This window comes from Pseudorasbora parva, chromosome 24 (assembly GCF_024679245.1).
Source record: "Pseudorasbora parva isolate DD20220531a chromosome 24, ASM2467924v1, whole genome shotgun sequence".
Lineage (NCBI taxonomy): Eukaryota > Metazoa > Chordata > Actinopteri > Cypriniformes > Gobionidae > Pseudorasbora > Pseudorasbora parva.
The window spans coordinates 28,872,138-28,896,113 of record NC_090195.1 but is presented as its reverse complement, the minus strand read 5'-3'; the positions used below and the strand labels follow the sequence as shown (position 1 = coordinate 28,896,113).

Below are 23,976 nucleotides of genomic sequence, written 5' to 3'. Positions count from 1 at the left end.
GGTTATCCTATTGGTTTTCAAAGTAGTAGTTTTCAAATGAAATCATTGTATACAGTAGAAGAATGCGAGTTTCCTATGATAAATCACTGTAGTCCTTATTAGCAACTTGCTTTTTTAACCCTTGAGCATCCTTATGGACATCTTTGTCTTTTTCAGTTGTGTTTTTTTAATAACTTTGCCTGTGGTAATGCTTACTACATAAAATTTGCCACAGGTGTGTATCTTTGTAAAAACTATTTTGCAATAGGTACACAAAATACTTACACTCAGGCCCTTTTGGACAAAAATGTCCACATTGAAACCCATTAAAACTGCTATTTTTTAACCCCGTTGCCATTTAACTATAAAATGATGCAGTCTTTGTTAAAGGGATCGTTCGTTTTAAAATGAAAACTGTTATCCTTTACTCACCCTCAAGTTGTTTCAAACCTGTATGAATTTCTTTCTTCAGCTGAACACAAGGGAATATATTTTGAAGAATGTTAGTAACCAAACAGTTAACTGGAGCCATTGACTTTCATAGTAGAAAAAAAAATACTATGGAAGCCAATGGCTCCAGTTAACTGTTTGGTTACTGACATTCTTCAAAATATATTCCCTTGTGTTCAGCTGAAGAAAGAAATTCATACAGGTTTGAAACAACTTGAGGGTGAGTAAAGGATAACAGTTTTCATTTTAAAGTGAACTATCCCTTTAATAAGCTTTTATTCTGTTGGCAAGGCTTCAAAATGTTAATTTTTACTATTTTTAAGTAGATGGTGCCATTTTTTTCAGGTTTGGAGTATAAAGCAAATAATCACTTTATACCAGTGTTTTTGTTTATGCATATTAAAAAGCCAATTTGATACATTATGCAGCTATACCTGTGTTGGTATGACTGTCAGTGTGGTGTGTATGTAATAAAAAAAATTGTGTGTAGGTGTGCATGATATATATATATATATATATATATATATATATATAAATTTTATAAAATATTACTCTTAAATTATTTTTAACTTAAACTTCTATAACTTTTTTTTGGTTTCACTTTTTAAAAGGTTTGGGTTCACTTTTTGGGGCTCCAAGATACAAAAGAAAATTATTCAGTTTTTCTACATGGACATTTTTGTCCTCTATGGACCTATGTGTAACTTTTTTTAAATTGATGCACAAGGGTTAAAGCAATGAAGACTCATATGTACTCATAAAGCAAAACCCACTAGATCAAGGCTCAGAAATCGTATGTCTTTTACGGGTTGTAGAATTACAAACTGAACAGCTCTGCAGAGACGACACACTGCGGGGCGTAGCTGAGGGTTTTCTCACAATGTCTGACTTATCAGAGGAACAGATTTGGTAGCAACCAGGTACAGTTCTGCGATGAGCGCCATGTTGGGGACACTGTCAGGGAGGAACAACCAGGAGAGCTGGATCCCAGGCCAAATAAGGTCCTTTTACAGTATAGCCTACTGTACTCCTGGACAAAAATTTCCCGGGCCCTGTGAACCTTAGTGACAGACTTGGATGGAAAGCCCAGCTCATATTCTTCTTCTTGATGACTGCCGATCAAAACCTAGTCACACTGGGAAACACACCCTGTTTGAGAAGAGGTTGAAATACAGCTAAAATCAAATTTGACCCTTTGTTAACACTTTATTTCAGTGTCCTTGCTACATGTAGTTACTATGGAAATAACTATCAATTAATTCATATTAGGACCACAAGAATCGATTTGAATCAAATCGTGAGTTACCAAAAGACTCCCTAAAACGGACACTGGAAGAACATTTGCTAAGTTACAGAAAAAGTGTGACTTGTGTACCTCTCTTCCCTTTCTTCTTATGCCGTCTCTTTTTCCTGACACTGCTGGACTCTTCAGATGAAATGCTGCTGGATTCATCAGTCATGCTCTCATCATTGGCACACGAGCTGGATGAGCTCTTACGCCGCCTTTTACGGGACCTGTGCTCTGAGAACACTGATGTGCTTGCTGTAGGAACTGAGAATAAAAGTAAACAAGAGCACATGAAATAAAACATCAACTGCAACCTATAAATATTATAAAAAAATGTATCTCCAACGCACATTCAAGTAATATCTGCTCTCGTGTGAACAACACACAAGTGTTGTGATGCTCTCATGAACATGCGTTGGAGATTTATATTTTGTAAATCGAGTGGTACATTTATGTTTTTTTGTGTGTGTGTGTGTGTGTGTGCAAACAAACCACTCACAGCACTTCATACTTTTCATTGAATCTTTATCATCTTTCTGGGGCTTGAAAGTGGTCGTTGCATAGCTGTCTACGGGGGGACGGAATTAAATTATCATTAAAAAGGATAATTTTGATTTTACACTTAATTTGTGTTCTGGAGATGAACGAATGTCTTTTGGAACGAGAAGGAGTGACTACAAAGCAACATCCCCCAGTTTCTGTCGAAGCCAATACGGAAATAAAGGGGTGATGAATTGAGAAATCAACTTTCCCTTGAGCTTTTGATATATCAAAGGTCATGATACCACAAGATTATCTTGTACGTTTCAGAGCTGAAAATGTCCTTATTAGTCAAAGAAAAGCTTTTATAGACACCAGGCCCAGAAAACGATCATGAGCTACATTCTTACGTCATAGCGCTACGAAACATGCCTCTACAGGACGTGTAATTCAGTAACCTTGCACACTGAATCATGGAGTTGATCGGTCGATCACAAGCCGGCAGCAAAACCAATGTGGAAGAAGATAGTAAGATATTGTGGAAGAACACAGTCGCTGCATTAGCATCTTTCGGATCATAATATTAGGAATGTGTGATGAAGTTCCAGCTCACATGTGGAAGATCATACATGTTCGCTAGTCCCGGGGCTGTACCAGACCAAAACATACGCCCGTCGGCAGAAATTCTTTCTTGATCTGGGCATGCACGTGTGTGTGTGCGCGCGTGTGAGAGTGAGAGTGAAAGAGCGCGCTTCACGCTTATATCGACCGATCGTGCAGCCATGTAATACAATCGCAGGTGGATGAGAAATAAATCATTATGTTTGTTTGATAAAGACAAATTGCAGTTGCCGCTTTCAAAATAATCTCTCCCTGATATGACAGTGGACATGAAGCTCATTAAATATGCAAATCTTATCCAATCCTAGCCGTGACACCTTTGTGACACCTTCATGACACCTTTAAACTGCATTTTCTCGACAGGCTCCAGAAGGGAGTAGAATCTCATTGAGTCCCATGTTAAAATGCCCAACTTTACAGCAGAAATAAACATGTTTACAGCCTGGTACAAATTGTGGTTTTGGTCTATATGGCAAATTTTACCCTTCATGACAACTAGGGGTGTAAGAAAATATCAATACACGTGAGTATCGCGATATTTTGTTTGGCAATACTATATCGATTCTCAAAAACACAGTATCGATATTTATATATTTATTTGCATCCAAGATTCGTGGCTTTGTGATCAAATTAAACCACACACGGTATACCTCCCAACCGCTAGATGGCAGTGTTATCTCAGAACGTATCTGACGAGGAGCCAGAGAAGCGCAAGGTAAAGCTGTGTGTGTGTGTGTGTGCGTATGTGCATTAACATTAGCGCAAAACGATAGAATTATTCCGCTCCCACAGTTAACAGAGCTTTTGGCTTCAGCTACAAAGAAGCCACTAAGGAAATCAACAAATGACATTTTGTTTACCAAAATAAATGATTTGTTTATCATAGCTATCAAAATCCAGTGTTCGGCATTTTGCGTACGTGAGTTTTTGTTGTAGATGTCTTAAAAAATAATAAATAAATTGTTGTGTATTGTGCTAATTAATTGAGATTTCTTACAGCTCTTACAGGTTGTTGGCCTTGTCTGTTTCGTTGCTTCTATTACTCTCCCCTTTTTTGTAAGTCGCTTTGGATAAAAGCGTCTGCTAAATGATTAAATGTAAATGTTTACAAAATAGGCTAAGTTAAAATCCAGTACTCGGGAAACATTGAATCTGAGAGCTCGCGTAACATCCCGACGTCATCCGCGTTGTTGAGAAGCTTTTCGATGGAATATAGCACATTTTCCTCTCAGTAACAAAATAAACACACTCCAAAACTGACAGCGGTGGCAGCAGAACGAAAGCCTCTGATCATAGCGATGTGGATATGGATACACCAGCTCTGCAGTTCAGTAGCCGACTTAAAATGACACTTTATACAATTGACTGCGTTAAAGAAAACAGCTTTACAGTATTAAATATAAAATAAACTGTCATTCAGTCATGGAATGAATTAACTATGCACTTTCTGTTGCTAAATAGTTTAGAAATTAAAAAGAATCCTGCAGTCACGTTACTATTTTGCTTTACTTAGATTGCACAAAATAGTGATTATAAATGATACTGTATTAATAAAATAAAACAGTTACTTATGTTTTATGCATATGGTTGTGTTCTTTATTCTTTTAAATTAATCTTTCTAAAAAAAAAGATTAATTTTCTTTCTTTCAATATCGCAATATATCGTATAGTAACCCCTGTATCATGATACGTATCGTTTCACCCTATTCTTGGCAATACACCGCCCTAATGACAACTGTGAGGGGGTCTTTTTTTTTTTTAGAACTCATTCGTTTACATTATATAAAGCCCTTCAGTTCTGCATAGCTAAAGGCGTGGCCACTTTGAGGGACAGGTGGATAGCCATTTATCCGCTGTATGTTAGTCATCGCATCACCTCAGCTCCGCCCATGTCCCGCCTCTTTGCCCATTTTCTGTTATCCGGGCGCGACGCACGATGATGTGCTGGCAAGATGGCAATGGCCAGCTTGTCTCTACTTTACGCTTCAGAACAGCTCATTGGAATCCTATGGGTGACGTCACAGACAATACGTCCATCATTTTTTACAGTCTATGGTGGTTAATGACAGAATTTTAATTTGGTGAACAAAAATTTTCACACCCAAGTTTAAAATATTCTGGCAGTTTTTCGACAGTTATTTAGAACGCATGGTGATGCGTCATTGCTTGTCTTGTTATGCACCGCAGACAAAATAGTACTGAATGACTGATGACCTTTTATTACATTTTTCCTTTTTTATAAAAAATATTAACATATTTGCTAACTATAGCGTGAAACATCTGATATTCCGTTTGTCAAATATGGGCAAGTGGATGTGTTTTGTTGTTTAAACACCTTTTTAAAGATCATGTTAGTTGAGCTACATATGCGCCGCCATTTTAGAGTGTGCCCTAGTTCAGAGAATTAAAGCCCTGCATTTATGCCCGAGCCCGATGGGCCCCGACTTTTTTACGCCCCTCGGGCCGGGCTTCGGGCCAATTTTCATGTCATACCTAAAACGCGGGCCGGGCTTCGGGCCTTTTTATAGGCTTCTCCTTCGTTTTATATTTATTTTATCAATTAAAAGGAACAATGAGTTCTGCGCTGGTGGAAACAACACGAGACCATAATAGCTAACGCAACTGTTAAGATGGCTCGCACAGTGTTCAGAGCATAGGTTCAGAGTCCGCGCCAGCAGCAGCGCGCCTTTCTTCAGCACGGAGACACACTGCAAGCGTGGTGTGAGCATGGCGTTTCTGTTGCGTGTCATCCGCGGGGCGTCTGGTGCTATTAATGTACAGGGAAGCCCTATACTTCATGTTAAATATAAATACATTGCCTATTGATACAGCAAAGACAACTTCGGCAGTAGCCGGCCCATGCCATATCCATGGTATTGACGGCAAAAGGCTACAGAATAATTCGTTCTGTATTGACTGGTTTAATATTTCAAAATCGATAATTAGGCTATGTTGTCTTTTATTATTACAATTAGGCCTATCTGCATTTATGTTAACCTACAGACTTTCAAACATTATGTCATTATGTGTCACAATGTTTTATGGGCTATATGTTGTAGTCAGATAGATATGATGGTGCTGCAACACGCATCGCCGCAAATGACTAATGCAAGCCAACGCAAATGGCCGTAAATGAAACTTAAAATAAGTCTAAGATAGTCAAAAACACCATCATCTTCAATAAAAATGAATGAGATGAATGAGATCATTATCTTACCAGTGCGTCGCGCTCTCTTATGTGGTATTTGAATCTGAAATAAGCTGCTGAATAAAATGCATCTTAATCTTTTGCTTCCGTTGCTGTAAACTCCGTTAAATGAGCATATACCCCGGGAATCGAAGATGGGATTTATATTCATTTGCGTAGGTGTAAGGTAGGCTATAAGACAACCTGCATGTGCTTTTTTTATTTTATTTGTTTTTAGATTGTTTAGCTCCGTTTGCGAGAGCCGCGAGCAGAATCAGCCTGCCTCAGCTCGTCAAAAATGCCTTTTAGGCTACTGGTGGTAATAGTTGGCGAAATTAACTAACATTGTGATGCTTGAAGTGTTTTATGGATTTTATTATAGGCAAGACAAGTCAAGAGTTGATTTGAGAGACTAAATTAATTAAATATGCGGTTAACTCACTGTCGGCCGCTGGCCGCTTTTGGTCTTCACTTAAAAAAATTAAAACTTTAATTTAACAAACAAAAAAATGCTCTAAACATTTTTCTTAATTAACTTACTAAAGAAACGAAACGAAAAATAACTACTTTGACATTAAAAACAAAACAGAACTATTTTAATGGCTGCAACAATGTAAAAAAAAAAAAAAAAAAAAAAAAAAAAACGGGCTCCAGTCGGACTCGGGCCGAGAATTTTGATAAGCTGTCGGACACGGGCCGGGCTAGGGCCTCAGCGTCTCGGGCCCGGGCCGGGCTAGGGCCTAGATTTGAGGCCCGTGCAGGGCTCTACAGAGAATCAAATCCATTGGATTTACAACGTGAAATCACCCACTCCTCGCTAAATACATGAAAGTAAGTGGCCGGTGAACTGAGAGGAGAATAGAGTAAACTTTAAAATGACTTAAGTTTAATTCATATCAGATGCACAATGTCTAATTATAATGGAAAGGCCATTACATAATAACTGCCTTTTACATAGACATCAAGGTGTATTTTACAAATTCTAAATGTATTGTTTTACTGGTTCTTATGTGTATTTAAATGTCTGAAACCTAAAATAAACATTATTTGTTCGAAAACACTGAATAGTTGTCCGTCTGTCACTGGCTCAGTGCCAGCCAACACGTGAAAGCACATTTGAATTTAGCAGTTGATCACGTGATGCACTGACCATTCTAATCACACCAGTGTGATCGTATGCTCCAGGGACCAGACAAGACTGATCACACTGGTGTGATCATACATGCAAAATGGTTAGCAACATTCAATAAAATAAAATAAAAATCCACTAAAATGCAGTTCTTTTCATTTTTGAGCAGTGTTTTGAACAAGGCCAATCATTTTGTGCCAATCATCACCTTCAGGCACTGGAACCAAGCGAGCACCAGTGAGGATCTCGATTTGTGTACGGAGGAACTTGCGATCCTCCTGTAGGTCCTGCACCTGTCTTTCCAGTGCTTCAATCCTCTCCTGTTTGCTCTCCAGCAGACATTGAAGTTTGGTGATGGACAGCATAACACTGCTGGGTAAACCCTCCATCGAAGGATCTGCTGCTGAGAAAAAGAGTAATGTATTTTTTTCACTCAATCTTTGTCCCATAATTGAAATGTGGAAATTCTAATGACCTCTTTGACATGGATTCTCAAAAAATTAATAAAAATCATACAAGCAACAGCACTGCTCAGAGATTTGTCCTGCTCAGCATCAGTGGCCGCCTCGGAGTTCATATTTCCCCACTGGATTACTTCAGGCTCAGGCTCCTGTTTCACCCAACTGTGGCTGCTCACAGGACTCTCCTGTTTTGCTGAGCTGGAGTCAAGCTCGCTGCTGGGGGAGTATGGAGCGGATTCCTGCTGCCACTGAGCGTTAATCTCAACCGGAACGCTGCAAGAAAACAATATCAAACAACAGGTGTCATAATTCCACATTTCATACTAGTTTTGATGCTATCCTACTTAAACATTACTTGTTCATTTACATTGTAAACCATGACTTCACCGTTTTAAAAAAATTGCATTTTTTCAATGCCATTATTTCGCTATTGATTTCGACACAGCAAATGTCCAAGTCCTTGCTTTCGCTTCATTGTTAGCAAGATACTATTAAAGTGGAAAATCCCTCTGCTTTAAAAATTAATTAATTAATTAAAGCCCCTTTCACACTGCGATTCTGGCAAATAGACAGATAATGCGACCCGGCATTTGTTCCCGGGCAGCTAGATTTGGTCCGTTCACACTGCCAGCGAAATACCGTAATATGTGCGCTTTCACACACAACCCGTAACGGTCCCGGATCGAGTTGACACGTGACATCCGGATGTGACGTAAAATGATACGAGTCGAAAAAGATTGGCGCCAAAGAATAAGGAAAGGCAAAACGGAAGTTTTGTTTAAGCTAAATGCTCAAATTACTTCATGTTTTTCGATATTGACTTGTGAAACAATGTAAACAAATTTTTAAGTGTATTTGGAAAAAAGTGTATGAAGATATAAAGAAAATAAGTGTATATAAAGGATAAAGTGTAATAAGACATAAAAAGTGTTGACATTTACAAAAAAACAATGCAATTAGAAAAAAAGTGTAACATTATTAAAAATGCATAAAACACTACAAAGTGTTCAAACAGTAAAAAAAAATCCATACCTGGCAAGTAATAGAGTGCCATTAGATAATTATGCACAAATATAAATATTATATAATTTGTGCTATATATATATATATATTTTTTTTTTTTCATTTATATAAATGCTACTAATCCAGTACTATGAAATATTCAATAATTGTTATACAATAACAAGTTTTAAAGCAGTCCTACTCAAGCTGCAATGATGGCAACGGGTTGAATAAGTGCTTGTCTGCATTGTCTGATGTGCTCTGCTGAAAACGGGCATGACGAGAGGGCACATAATAGGGCGTGGGTGCTGGAGCTGGCATGCGGCTAAGAATTTCACCCAAAAAACGATTTTGGGTGTCTTGTAGCTCACGCAGCATTGTCATCTGTTTAGCCAGCTCTTCCTCCCTTGCCTGACTCGCCTCCCTCCTCAACTGGTTTTCATATTCCCTCTGCTCTGCCAAACGGACACGTTCCCTCTCCTCAAAGTCTCGGTCCATTTCAAAAAAGAGGTCCTTCACCTCTTTCATGATCAAATCCGTACTGGACTGGTGCTTTCTGGCTTTTTTCGCAGGGGGTGGTTGAGGTGATCCTAAAAAGACAAAACAATGTTGTTTAGTAACCTGAAGGAAGCATGTGATACATGGCAGACAAAGAACAAACAGTCCAGCAAGGTACATAATACAGGGCTCGACATTAACGCTTGTCCGGGACAAGTGGGTTTTTTGAAGGGACAGGTGAAAAAGAATTTTACTTGCCCGACGGACAAGGGCCTGATTAAAATAAAAAAAATAACTAGCGAATCACCAAAATGCAAGAATGATTGTGCATTAATTTAGTGTAAGTGGCAATCGATAGTAATGGATGATAATATATGATGAACTGACGATAACAAGGTCGCGCTGTTGACACTCGTGCAGCCTCTCGAGTAGAAATTAACGTTACAACCTATTTTTTTTACAGTCTATGGTTACAACACTAGTGCATTTAAGCTGTTTCCTGAATACCATCACGACTGAAAACGACATTGCTTTCATATGACAGTTTCATAAACAATTAATTAACATTCACTTACAGTCACTTACATTTTAGATGCTATATTGAGTGCTTTTGTTCGATTTCAGCAGCGAAAATCGTTCACACACAGCAGAACCGCAACGCGAACGATTCAGTGTTTGAATGAACGACTTAATGACTCACTCATTAAGACGGCCACCTGCTGGAGGTTTAGTTTCATGTTTAAACATACTTTCCAACATTTCTTTTTTGACTATTCAAAACTACAAATCTCAAAACATTATTTAATGCAGTTGTAATTTATTTAATTTTATTGTTAACAGCCCTTATAGTGTCTTAATTTAATGTATTGATCAAATTTAACAATATAAAATTAAACCTGAAGCATAGCCTATATTTAATAAGATTTGGGGGGAAATGCCCCCTAACAGGTAAAAATATAACAAATTTGAAATGATTCAATAAAAAAATATAAATTCACAAATATGCAGATTTAAATATGTCAAAGCCGATTGAACACTGGTGAGAATATTGCTTCCAAATAAATTATAGTAACAACACACACACACAAAATAAAAAATAAATCATTTTTTTTACTCGGACAAGTAAATGAACATGCTTTATGTCAAGCCCTGTAAAAGCATAGTTATGTAACTTACCTGAATTACTTTCCCTGGAAATTGCCTCGACGGTCTCCGAGCTGGACGCAACTGTGGACACAAAGGTGCAAGAAGAAGCGGCTACCTCTGCTTTTATCTCTTGTTCGTCATTGCTATACGGAGACGCCGCCATACTGCCCAGTACCGCTACTGGTTTAGCCGAGTGGCTTGTTCCCCATACGCTGTAGCATAAATCGAAGTACGGCCAGTCTAGTCTTCCACTGCCGCTCCTTCCGTTGTGATCCAGCACTTGTTTAAATTTTTTTTTCAAAGCCTTCAGCTTACTTATGACTTGCGCTTTCTCTCTCGAGAAACCACGCTGTTGCATTTTTATTTTTATTTGCTCATAAACGACCGCATCACGTACCGTTCCACTGAGCTGGCGAACGATCTCAGCTTCAGCGCGGATAGTAAGGAGCTCCGTGGTCTCGACGTGTGTCCAGTTTGCGCACATTTCTGCTCGTTTAACTTTAGTTTCTTTTGTAGACGAACACTCTCTGCGTTTAAAACACCGACTAGCTCTTCTGGCACTGCAGGGTTGTATTATTGAAAAAACAAGCTCTAGGAGTCGCACGATAACTACGTCATCGCTACGTCACATCCGTTGCGGCATTAGTTTTGGCTTTTGTTCACACAGCGCTAGTCCCGCGGACAGGATTTGTCATGACATCGGATCGAACCCCGCAATGTTACTAGGTCCCTGACCCGGCTTCAATTCGTTAATCAATTCCGGGACATGGTTGCTTTCACAAAGAAGGCGACCCTGCAATGTTCCGGGAATATTGTGGGTCAGACGTGCAGTGTGAAAGGGGATTATGAGGACTGGAAAACAATTTTTTAAAGATGTGGCGCCGTTGAATTGACTAATGTATCCCTGCGTCTCAATCAGCTCCCTAGTTCACTAGTCAGGGCACTGATTAGGACATAAGTCAATGGGCTGACTCCCTGACTACTGAACTAGGGAGCAGATTGAGCCGCACCCTATGACTCATTGGACACTTAATTAGGTACACCTGTTCAAATGCTAGTTCACAGAAATATCTTCTAGGCCAATCACATGGTGGCAACTCAATTCATTAAAGCATGTGTAGACATGGTCAAGATAGTCTGCTGAGGTTCAAACTGAGCATCAGAATGGGGAAGGAAGGTGAAGAATGCCAGAGAAGAATGACCAGACCGAGTCAAGCTGATAGAAAGGCAACAGTAACTCAAATAAGCACTCTTTGCAACATTGTTACAATGTGGTGGAATGGGAGATTTACGTAATAATTGTGCAGTGACTGCAGCCGACAGAACTGTAGCAACTGCGTGATGTCATCATGTCAATATGGACCAAACTCACTGAGGAAGGTGTCCAGCACCTTGTTAAATCTAAAGTGTTATAATAAATAAAGTGGCTGGTGGTGAGTGTGTATAATACATTTCAATTTAGCTTTAATTTATTTTGTTTTTCTTCATGATTTCTACCCAACAGCTGTATGTGATCAGTTATAAGTTAAGTACAGAGTTAACCATGGCCATCTGTCCATTAATCTGTTTTAATGCACAAAATGGAGTCAAAGAACCACCCGATGTGAAGCAGAGTGCACTCAAATCGCTTAATGCACAGTTAGCCGTGGATTTTCCTGCTTATCATTTGCCAGCATTGACAAGTTAAAGCTCTTATTGATATTTTTAGGGCAATATTTGATGGGAAGGAGAGAAATTATTCTATAATATAATTATTATTATATTATAATAACATATGTGCCATTGGCTTCTGTGTGTCACGTCATGTCTCATGTCACTTAATGTTGCCAAAGATATGTATACATATCTGTGGCTGATACTGCCAGCTGCCACTGTCACTCTGTTTGCAATCGTAACTGTGTTACTATGGTTACCAGTGTTTATAGTGGCGGATTCATTTCGAACTGTAACCAAACTGACTGGAACTACCTGTGCATTAAACTGCACACCTTCCAGCCAATCAGAATCGAGTATTAAAACAGACCATAGTATAAAGGATTTTAATGCATGACATGAGCCCCTTTCACACTGCGATTCCGGCAAATACACGGATAATGCGACCCGGCATTTGTTCCATTCACACTGCCAGCGAAATACCGTAATATGTGCACTTTTCACACACAACCCGTAACGGTCCCGGGTCGAGTTGACACGTGACATCCTGATGTGACGTATAATGGCGAGCGATCTCAGCTTCAGCGCGGATAGTAAGGAGCTCCGTGGTCTCGACTTGTGTCCAGTTTGCGCACATTTCTGCTTGTTTAATTTTAGTTTCTTTTGTATACGAACACTCTCTGCGTTTAAAACACAGACGAGCTCTTCTGGCACTGCAGGGTTGTATTATTGAAAAAAAACAAGCTCTAGGAGTCGCACGATAACTACGTACACGTTGTGGCATTAGTTTCGGCTTTTGTTCACACAGCGCTCGTCCCGGGTCAAATACCACAATATTACTAGGTCCCCGACCCGGGTCGAATTTGGTAATCAATCCCGGGACGTGGTGCTTTCACACAGAAGGCGACCCGGCAATGTTCCGGGAATATTGCGGGTCCGACGTGCAGTGTGAAAGGGGCTATGGAGACAGAGAACCGCCCGACGCAAAGTGGAAGGCGGTTGCCTCCGCAAAGTGAATTAAAATCCTTTCATGTACATCTAGCCGTGGATTATCATGCTTATGTCATGGTCATTGTTGCCAAAATTGACAATATAAAGTTAATTCGCCTTATTCACCTGGCAGCCATTTTGAAAACGCCGCTGTGGGGTACACAAACCCGGAAGTTGGACTCAGATACAGTACTAATCAATAGCAGCATTCTGTTTCACTCACTTTCTGCCTGCTGTGTGTAACAAAATCATGTAATGCATCACTGATAATATGTTTATGTATATAGTTTTCATTTGTTAATGTTTTTTAATTTTCCTCCTAATGTAATTTCTAATGTTCTGCCCTTTTCTGGTACGTTTTTCCATACTTACAGTATACAAGCAGGCCATTTGTATTCCTCCATACCAATAAATATACATAGTTACCATTTACAAACCTAGAGCAGTATGCCTATCAATGTTTTTGAATGACTTATTTCTTTCTGATGTTCTGACCAGTTGTCAAGTTATGAAAGACATCATCCATGTGTAATAAAATTGTACTTTATTAAGATAAATTGACATTTTATTTTACATATATGAAGATCCAGTAGCTTATACATACACATATCTCCCACATGTAAATCAACTGTATCAACTATAATACTGATCTGCCCACGTTGACACTATATGATAGATTAAAATAAGTTGATAACATCACCGTTTTCTCCAGAATGACTGCAGCCGAATCAAATTGTGTTGCAATATTGTCCTGTTTACACCGTGAAGCTGCTTTGGAACAATCGGTATTGTAAAAGCGCTGAATAAAGCTGACTTGACATGTCCCAGTCTTGCTAGTGCTTGAGTCTTTCAAACTTCGTCTGTAGTAAAATGCAGAAATTACGACCAGGATCCCTTCTGATATTTTTTTAATCCACTCTCCATGTAATCCCTTATCCTCCGGAAAACGGTGTAAGGTTTGTCCTCTCTAGGATTTTTTCCTGAGTGACGAAGTGCAGTGACACAGAATGCTGCTACTGATTAGTACTGTATCGGAGTCCAGCTTCTGGGTTTGTGTACCCCACAACGGCGTTAGAGTTTTCAAAATGGCCGCCAGGGGAATAAGGCGAATTACTTATTACTTAAAGGTAATTACTAAATAAAGGGTTAGTTCACCCAAAAATGAAAATTATTTCATTAATTACTCACCCTCATGTCGTTGCCCGTAAGACCTCCGTTCATCTTCAGAACACAATTGAAGATATTTTTGTTGAAAGCTGATGGCTGAGAAAGGCTTCAGATAGGCCTCTATTGGCATTCAGTAAATTTCCACTCAAAAGACCCATAAAGGCACTAAAAACATCGATACAAAGTCCATCTCACTACAGTGGCTGTACAATAATGTTACAATGTGATGAAAATAGTTTTTGTGCGCAAAAAAAATCTAAATAATGACTTTATCCGCCAAGTTATTGTCTTCCGTGTAGGTCTCGGACGTGAACTCATGCGATAGCGGTGCTCCTCCTCTTCCGGGTCATGTATCTGAACGGCGGATCTGCGTCATAATCTCGTGCATGCATTGAGTTGATGTCAATAACTTGGTGGATAAAGTCGTTATTTGGATTTTTGTGCACACAATAACTATTTTTGTCGCATTGTAACATTATTGACTTTGTAACGACGTCTTTACGTAAATTGTATTTGCAATTGCATTTGCAATTTGTAGACACATTTCCGTTTACGCAAACGCAGAAGGACTGCCATATTTAAAATAAAAAAAGCAGTCTGTTTGCAATTGCATTTCCAATGTCTTACAAGTTATGACCCTGCCATTTTGGAATAGTAATAAAAAAATCACCTATTTGCCATTTCATTTCCTCCGTGTCCTGCAACAACCTATACTAAATTCAAATGGAATCACAATTGCGTTCGGATTTCCAATGTCTAACACAGTCATCTGTCAATCAGGCTTGAGGGCGGGGTTTATTGATGTAGTCTGAACATAGGCCACAACCCCACGTGGTGGAAAACTAGAAATTTGGCGATTTATGTAATTAAAACCAAAGTTCAAACTCTTTAGTTCAGAGTCAAAATGCAGAACTGATTGTATGTTCACCTGGCAACCAGGAAAAAACAGCAAATAAGAAAACTGACATGACTGAATCCTGTAGGCTTTCGCCTATCAGACACGCATCATATTCCAACTGACACAGTAAATTATCATGAGGAGTTAAAATCAGCGCATCTATAGAAACTTAACATGATGTAAGTGGTGTGTTGTCTTTATGATTCTGTGCTCAATAGCCAAGCGCTCAAAAAAGAAAAGAAAATTACATTAGTGACATTCAATCACAGTTTATGTTCGTTTTGTAGGAGAATGATCTGATGTTCTGCTTCATTATAGCATGTTTTTCATCACATGTATACATATTCATTTAACTAAATTTGTATCTTTATTTTGACATTTAAAACATTTTCAGGAATGCTGTTTTATGCATACTGAGCTTTTTACACTGTTAAAGACTTGGATTCCCATCCTAAACATAGACAAAGTTTCAAAAACTAATGTTGGACATTTGATGGAGTATTTCTGTGTCAAAAATACTCCTTCCGGTTTCTCACGTTTCGGAGAGTTTTTTTCGAGTATGGGTCGGAATGTCCTTGTATGGGCCGTACGGGCTCTTCTCCCGGTAGGGTGCGCACGAGCGACCAGAGCGAGAGCAAATGCACGCCCATAAACACTGCTCTCACTGCTGTCTCAGGACTTCACTAAATCAACAACGTCACTAAAGAAGTGTGTTTTTGATGGAGCAGTGACGATAAAGGTTCACGATCGTGCTTTGGAAGCAGGCGGTGAGTAAAACTGCTTCAAATGTCTATGCTGTTGGCTATCGTCGCGTGAGTAAACAACACGATCGTGTAGTTAATTTATCAATGGAGCATGCGATGTAACTTATGGCATGTGTTTAAATACATTTGTTTAGCTGACCACTATAGGTGTCAGTTTGTTTATTGTAAAACCACCCAAACATAAACCTAGTGGACGTTCACACAATGCACATTCAAATGCGCTACTCCATTGTTTTTCTATGTAACACTATAACAGTCTGACGTGCAAAACCGTTTTGCTTGCTACTGCTAAGGTTTAGTCGCATACAATAGTCCATAAACCAAATTATGTCCTCACAATCCACAAGTAAACAAACGCAAATGTTGACAGGCCACTAAATACAGTACATACCACAGAGACGGACGTCCTGATGTTGTTGCTTCTCCTGTTCAATTTATTTCAGCCTCCGGATCTGATTCTGGATCATATATGCATTAGTTGAATCCGAGTTGAATCTGATTGATAGCCATGGTTTATTTAGGGTAACGTTTTATTTTCCACGCTTGACGATGTCAGCTTTCGATGTTTGACGCTCTCGTGCAGTAGCTCCACCCACACGATACGCCTCCAGCCGCTATGTTTTTTTCGGAAAGACTCGGTACAGCCTATCTTTCTTTTATAAATATAATAAAACTAAAGACTTTTCAGAGATATGAAGGATGCGATACTACTCTATAGGTACTCAAGATTGACATGAGATTGACTGAAACTGAGTGTTTTTTTGATATATTTCTGTTTATTTAGGCACGCTATGCTTGTCCGTGTTGTGCTTGGAGCGCGCGCACAGCATCCCAGTAGCAGTATTAACATTAAGTGACATGGCATCTGACGCACAGGAGCCAATGGCTTATGTTGCTATGCTTAGTGACACACGCGGTGGCACTTCCGGTTCTTATTGGCATGTGTCAGTGGATAGTGACATGTGTCACTGACACTCGCGAAACACTGACACTGGCAGTGACACCGAGTCGCGGAACATGTCGCTTTTGTCACACTCACTGGCAGATGAGCTGAGAAGCTATGTAATTGTGCCACAAAAGCCAAAATAAATATACTATTTTCGTGATTTTTTTCTCCTAAATAAATGTTAATCTAACTTGTTAAAGTTAGTAATATGTGTCAGTTTGTGACAATCAGGATCTGAGTTGAATGTGCCACTGAATGCTTTATGTAATGCCAATGTTGTTGATCACGCAAACTGCACGTCCTAGAAAACACGAACAAACCATTCATCATAAGTCTCTACAAATATTGCATTAACAGTCGCATCCGTTACTGTAAACCTGTAATTTCGCTTAAAGGAGTCATATATTAAGGGTAATTTGTAAATACTTTATCTGATTTAAAAAATATATATGTATATAAAATGTTTATTTTATAAATGATTTGCTGATATTAATATAAATAATTAGTCTCCAATAATTTGTTTTAGTTTTTTGCATACTTAGGCCTACTCAGTTATGGATTTAATATTTTACAACTAATTTTATGGAATTATGTAATAAGAAATAAACACATTTTTACAAATGTGAACGCATTCCTTCTGGAGTTGCCTAAACGTTTCACCATGGCAGACAGCGGCATGTGTAGGCAACTGAACGTGACACAACCCTATGGACACAATACAAAGTGACAGTGTCACTGATACATGCCACTATCCACTATCCACTGACACAAGTTTAAGTGACACATGCCACTATCCACTGACACAAGTTTAAGTGACATATGCCACTATCCACTGACACAAGTTTAAGTGACATATACCACTATCCACTGACACAAGTTTAAGTGACATATGCCACTATCCACTGACACAAGTTTAAGTGACACATGCCACTATCCACTGACACAAGTTTAAGTGACATATGCCACTATACACTGACACAAGTTTAAGTGACACATGCCACTATCCACTGACACAAGTTTAAGTGACACATGCCACTATCCACTGACACAAGTTTAATTGACATATGCCACTATCCACTGACACAAGTTTAAGTGACATGCCACTATCCACTATCCACTGACACAAGTTTAAGTGACATGCCACTATCCACTATCCACTGACACATGTTTAAGTGACACATGCCACTATCCACTGACACAAGTTTAAGTGACACATGCCACTATCCACTGACACAAGTTTAAGTGACACATGCCACGATCCACTATCCACTGACACAAGTTTAATTGACATATGCCACTATACACTGACACAAGTTTAAGTGACACATGCCACTATCCACTGACACAAGTTTAAGTGGCACATGCTACTATCCACTGACACAAGTTTAATTGACATATGCCACTATACACTGACACAAGTTTAAGTGACACATGCCACTATACACTGACACAAGTTTAAGTGACACATGCCACTATCCACTGACACAAGTTTAAGTGACACATGCCACTATCCACTGACACAAGTTTAATTGCCACTATCCACTGACACAAGTTTAAGTGACACATGCCACTATCCACTGACACAAGTTTGATTGCCACTATCCACTGACACAAGTTTAATTGACACATGCCACTATCCACTGACACAAGTTTAAGTGACACATGCCACTATCCACTGACACAAGTTTAAGTGACATGCCACTATCCACTATCCACTGACACAAGTTTAAGTGACATGCCACTATCCACTATCCACTGACACATGTTTAAGTGACACATGCCACTATCCACTGACACAAGTTTAAGTGACACATGCCACTATCCACTGACACAAGTTTAAGTGACACATGCCACGATCCACTATCCACTGACACAAGTTTAATTGACATATGCCACTATACACTGACACAAGTTTAAGTGACACATGCCACTATCCACTGACACAAGTTTAAGTGACACATGCCACTATCCACTGACACAAGTTTAATTGACATATGCCACTATACACTGACACAAGTTTAATTGACATATGCCACTATACACTGACACAAGTTTAATTGACATATGCCACTATACACTGACACAAGTTTAAGTGACACATGCCACTATCCACTGACACAAGTTTAAGTGACACATGCCACTATCCACTGACACAAGTTTAAGTGGCACATGCTACTATCCACTGACACAAGTTTAATTGACATATGCCACTATACACTGACACAAGTTTAAGTGACACATGCCACTATACACTGACACAAGTTTAAGTGACACATGCCACTATCCACTGACACAAGTTTAAGTGACACATGCCACTATCCACTGACACAAGTTTAATTGCCACTATCCACTGACACAAGTTTAAGTGACACATGCCACTATCCACTGACACAAGTTTGATTGCCACTATCCACTGACACAAGTTTAATTGACACATGCCACTATCCACTGACACAAGTTTAATTGACACATGCCACTATCCACTGACACAAGTTTAAGTGACACATGCCACTATCCACTGACACATGCCACTATCCACTGACACAAGTTTAAGTGACACATGCCACTATCCACTATCCACTGACACAAGTTTAATTGACATATGCCACTATACACTGACACAAGTTTAAGTGACACATGCCACTATCCACTGACACAAGTTTAAGTGACACATGCCACTATCCACTGACACAAGTTTAATTGACATATGCCACTATACACTGACACAAGTTTAAGTGACACATGCCACTATCCACTGACACAAGTTTAAGTGACACATGCCACTATCCACTGACACAAGTTTAATTGACATATGCCACTATAAACTGACACAAGTTTAAGTGACACATGCCACTATCCACTGACACAAGTTTAAGTGACACATGCCACTATCCACTGACACAAGTTTAATTGCCACTATCCACTGACACAAGTTGGCATGTGTCACTTAAACTTGTGTCAGTGGATAGTGGCATGTGTCACTTAAACTTGTGTCAGTGGATAGTGGATAGTGGCATGTATCAGTGACACTGTCACTTTGTATTGTGTCCATAGGGTTGTGTCACGTCCAGTTGCCTACACATGCCGCTGTCTGCCATGGTGAAACGTTTAGGCAACTCCAGAAGGAATGCGTTCACATTTGTAAAAATGTGTTTATTTCTAATTACATAATTCAATAAAATTAGTTGTGACATATTAAATCCATAACTGAGTAGGCCTAAGTATGCAAAAAACTAAAACAAATTATTGGAGACTAATTATTTATATTAATATCAGCAAATCATTTATAAAATATACATTTTATATATATATATATATATATATATATATATATATATATATATATATATATATATATATATTTTTTTTTTTTTTTTTTTTTTTTTTTTTTTTAAATCAGATAAAGTATTTACAAATTACCCTTAATATATCTGACTCTGATACTATCAAATACTGTTTTTGCTACTGTCTAACTTGCAAACAAATGTCAAATACACCACTCGTTGATGTTCCTCAACTGTAGCAAGTTATGGTGTATCTTTTCGCTGGCTATGTTTATACTGACACCTAGAGGAGAGCGTGCAGCATGATGCGAAATTAAAGGTTTACAGTAACGGATGCGACTGTTAATGCGATATTTGTAGAGACTTTTGATGAATGGTTTGTTCGTGTTTTCTAGGACGTGCAGTTTGCGTGATCAACAACATTGGCATTACATAAAGCATTCAGTGGCACATTCAACTCAAACTGACACATATTACTAACTTTAACAAGTTAGATTAACATTTATTTAGGAGAAAAAGATCACGAAAATAGTATATTTATTTTGGCTTTTGTGGCACAATTACATAGCTTCTCAGCTCATCTGCCAGTGAGTGTGACAAAAGCGACATGTTCCGCGACTCGGTGTCACTGCCAGTGTCAGTGTTTCGCGAGTGTCAGTGACACATGTCACTATCCACTGACACATGCCAATAAGAACCGGAAGTGCCACCGCGTGTCACTAAGCATAGCAACATAAGCCATTGGCTCCTGTGCGTCAGATGCCATGTCACTTAATGTTAACACCGCCTCTCCAGCATCCTCTCAGTTCGCACTTTTATTACTTATTTTCGTCAACTGAAATCTGCGCGGATTATCATAAATACAACACATGTATTTATCACAAGGGTCTGCAGCAAAAGCGAAAGTACCAGCGGCTGAAATGTTTCGAAATGTCTCTTTGCACCAGTTTCAATAGCCTTAAGGGTGCACTATGCAACTTTCCGTCCACTGGAGGCCGCCTATTCAAAACAAATGTGTAGTTTGATGACGCCAAGTGTGAGCGCAGCATCTTGGGACATGTGGTCTTCACCTCACAGCCGGTGGAAAATAGGACTCGGGCAGAAATCATGTTCATAGATGCAGTTATTAACGTTACTGTAGTGTAAAACAGAGCAGGACCGAGTGTTGTGGAGCCGAGCATGGCTGCTGAAGTGATTGTTATACAAACACACGGCTCGCGAGTACCGGGACTTTTATTATGACGGGACGGGACACAGTCGCCGGGGGCGCGCACTTCCGCTTTTTCCGGTCATGGTTATAAGCTAAAGCCAGCACCTCTGTTTATCATATTAGATACATTAAAGTGTGTTTAAAATTATGTTATGACGTTACTCTGTGCGTTCGCTCAGCGCAGCTGTGACATGTTCACATTGGGAAGAGAAAAGCGCTTTTGCAGAATAAAACCGAGGGTAACGCAGAAATGACGCGAATGACAGGCGACTCCCTCAAACGCAATGCTGACACGTCCCGATCCTTAGTTAAAATAGCAATTTTCTCACAATTTACAAATAGTTGGAAACATTTGGGATATTGTAAGTACTCAACTGAACAAAATATATAACACTGGCCTAGTGGTTTTTGGATATTTTACTGCAAAAATACTACATAGTGCACCTTTAAAGGATAGGCCTATTTTAAAGATTGTATATGATGTATTATGTTTGTATATTATTATTATTATTCTATGACTTTTTTTGTTGTTGTTGCAAAATAGACACATTTATTATATATTCCTCCCCATTTTCTTCATTGGAACGAATAATGATGAAAAAGTCCTTTATTTGCAACCAATTGAGGGCGTGGCCTATGTTCAGACTACATCAATAAACCCCGCCCTCAAGCCTGATTGACAGATGACTATGTTAGACATCGGAAATGCAAACGCAATTGCGATTCCATTTGAATTTTGTGCAGGTTGTTGCAGGACACGGAGGAAATGAAATGGCAAATAGGTGATTTTCTATTACTATTCCAAAATGGCAGGGTCATAACTTGTAAGACATTGGAAATGCAATTGCAAACAGACTTTGCTTTTCCATTTGAAATATGGCAGTCCTTGTGCGTTCGCGTAAACGGAAATGCGCGATTGCAATTGCGTTTGGATTGTCACATTTTATGCGTCTACAAATTGAAAATGCAATTGCAAATACAATTTGCAATTGACCTATCGGTAAGCCCCTCCCCTCGAACGCAGATGAGCCAATAGCAGTTGAGCATCGCAAAAATGAATGGGAGTCAATGGGATGCTAATAGCAGGGGATGGCTTAGTTAGCAATGCTGTTTTATAAAGTAGTATTGTGTTTTAATGATTAATAAAGTAATTGTTTGTAAACTGCACGTGTTCTCTTCTCCATTCTATCCGGTTGTTACATAATACAAAAAAGTTTCTTGAACAAATCACCTTACGTTATCTTTTTTCTTTTCTTCTTAAAACATACCTGGTCAAACATACCGCCATGATCTCCCTGGATTCGTTCAGCCTTTGAATTGAAGTGATCCTCAGACTGTGATTGGTGTAGATCGTTTTCGTGCCGGCCTCTTTGCAAATTTTGGGCAGCATTTGGGACAGATAATTGACCCCCAAAGGAACTGCAGTGTACCAGATCTCATCGCTGATCACATACATCCGCTTGGGCTGCAGGTAGAGCGCTTTTGCGTCGGCTGGGATTTTGCTCAGATACTTCTCCATTGAAGCAACGGGACACAGCGGATTGCCGGGCTCTTCAAACATAGCCTTTCGTTTTTTCTTGTCCCTTTCCTGTGGGGTTTTCGTGTCCTCGTTTAAAGTCATCGTGAAGTATTTAAAACCGTTTTGGTCTCGGTTAAGAGCAAACGCGTCTGGCTGCAGGTGTCGGTTGCCCTCTTTACCCCTGAGTCCAAAATGTAACTGAATGTCATACCACACCTTATTTAATAAGCCTTTTGGGTTACCAGGGTCCAGTGCGGGAGAATGTTTCAGCATGTGCTGGTCTTCAGGTGAAATCGGCGGGTAATGTGCGGTTATATCCTTACCGGAGCGTCGCATCTGCTTAACAACCCCTTTAAAAACATTGTTGGCGGACCTGAATTCGGTGTCTTGCATCAGATTCCACGCACGGTTGATGGGAGGCTCGTTGACGAACCGGTTCAACCCAGCACGAAGCCCGACGTAGCTGCTGATCCCGTACAACTCGCCCTTGCTCGTCCGAATAGATCCATAAAACTCCCGCAGCACTGGGTTGAGCTCCGACTTTTCAGCGGTTTTAAAGTCGATTGTCAACTGCTTTTCACGCAGCCAGGCTTTAAAACAGTTCACTGCCCATATCGTTTGCTTTACTGTACTAGATTCGTTTCGGCTGTGTTCTAATTCGTCTAAATCCGCGGATGATACATTTGCACACCTGGATATTTGTTGTGCTGTTAAAGTGGGCTCTCCTCCCTCGGTCTCTTCCTCTTCACCTGAAGAGCTTTCACACTTTAGATCAAACATTGTATTCATGAGAACGAGATCTGTTGGTTAAATTGGTTTCTTCCAATATCATAAATGTTCAAAGTGCCATACATGGCATCCAAACTAACCTTTCCGTGTCCGTACAAAGCTCGACCGAACCATTATTGTCAGCGACTTGCTGACCTGTATACGCGAGTGTTTTCAGGATTTCTTTGTTGTTCTTCTTCATTGAGATACTGACGGATGGAGCGTCACAGAAACATACCGCCATCTGGTGTTTACTAGGAGACACGGAGCTTTTCAAAGCTTCGAATCAATTGAACCGATTCACTGTTTCGAATCGGTCGAAACGTCACATGCTGGTACAATACAACAACAACTCAGGCCAAACATGCACAAAAACACCTTTTAAAAGCACATTTCAATTTTGTATTCAAAGTAAAATGTATTAAATGCAATTAACTAATCATCTAAGATGAAATATCAAATGTCTGTATAATGTGTTATTTTAACAAGTTTCAGGACTTGTTTATTTCATGTAGCCTATGGCTCAGCTAAACAGG

General features: G+C 39.4%; 1 protein-coding gene across 8 annotated transcripts; it reads right to left on the bottom strand.

The window, feature by feature from the left end:
- Window positions 1–954: 954 nt before the first annotated feature.
- zgc:174877 (uncharacterized protein LOC570025 homolog) lies at window positions 955–23,641 on the bottom strand. Of its 8 annotated transcripts, XM_067434865.1 has the most exons (8): window positions 22,422–22,512; window positions 14,073–14,216; window positions 10,272–10,322; window positions 8,800–9,187; window positions 7,651–7,868; window positions 7,343–7,537; window positions 1,805–1,981; window positions 955–1,578 (listed from the first exon to the last, which is right to left on the bottom strand). In XM_067434865.1, the coding sequence occupies exons 2-8, from the start codon at window positions 14,179–14,181 to the stop codon at window positions 1,556–1,558; spliced, it is 1,161 nt and encodes a 386-aa protein (XP_067290966.1). In that variant the 5' UTR covers window positions 14,182–14,216; window positions 22,422–22,512; the 3' UTR covers window positions 955–1,555. The 8 variants fall into 8 exon arrangements, 7 of the variants coding, with proteins under 7 accessions (XP_067290966.1, XP_067290965.1, XP_067290961.1 ...); XM_067434864.1 differs by lacking the exons at window positions 14,073–14,216; window positions 22,422–22,512 and having other exon boundaries at window positions 10,272–12,997; XM_067434860.1 differs by lacking the exons at window positions 8,800–9,187; window positions 10,272–10,322; window positions 14,073–14,216 and having other exon boundaries at window positions 22,422–23,641.
- Between the last annotated feature and the right edge of the window lie 335 nt (window positions 23,642–23,976).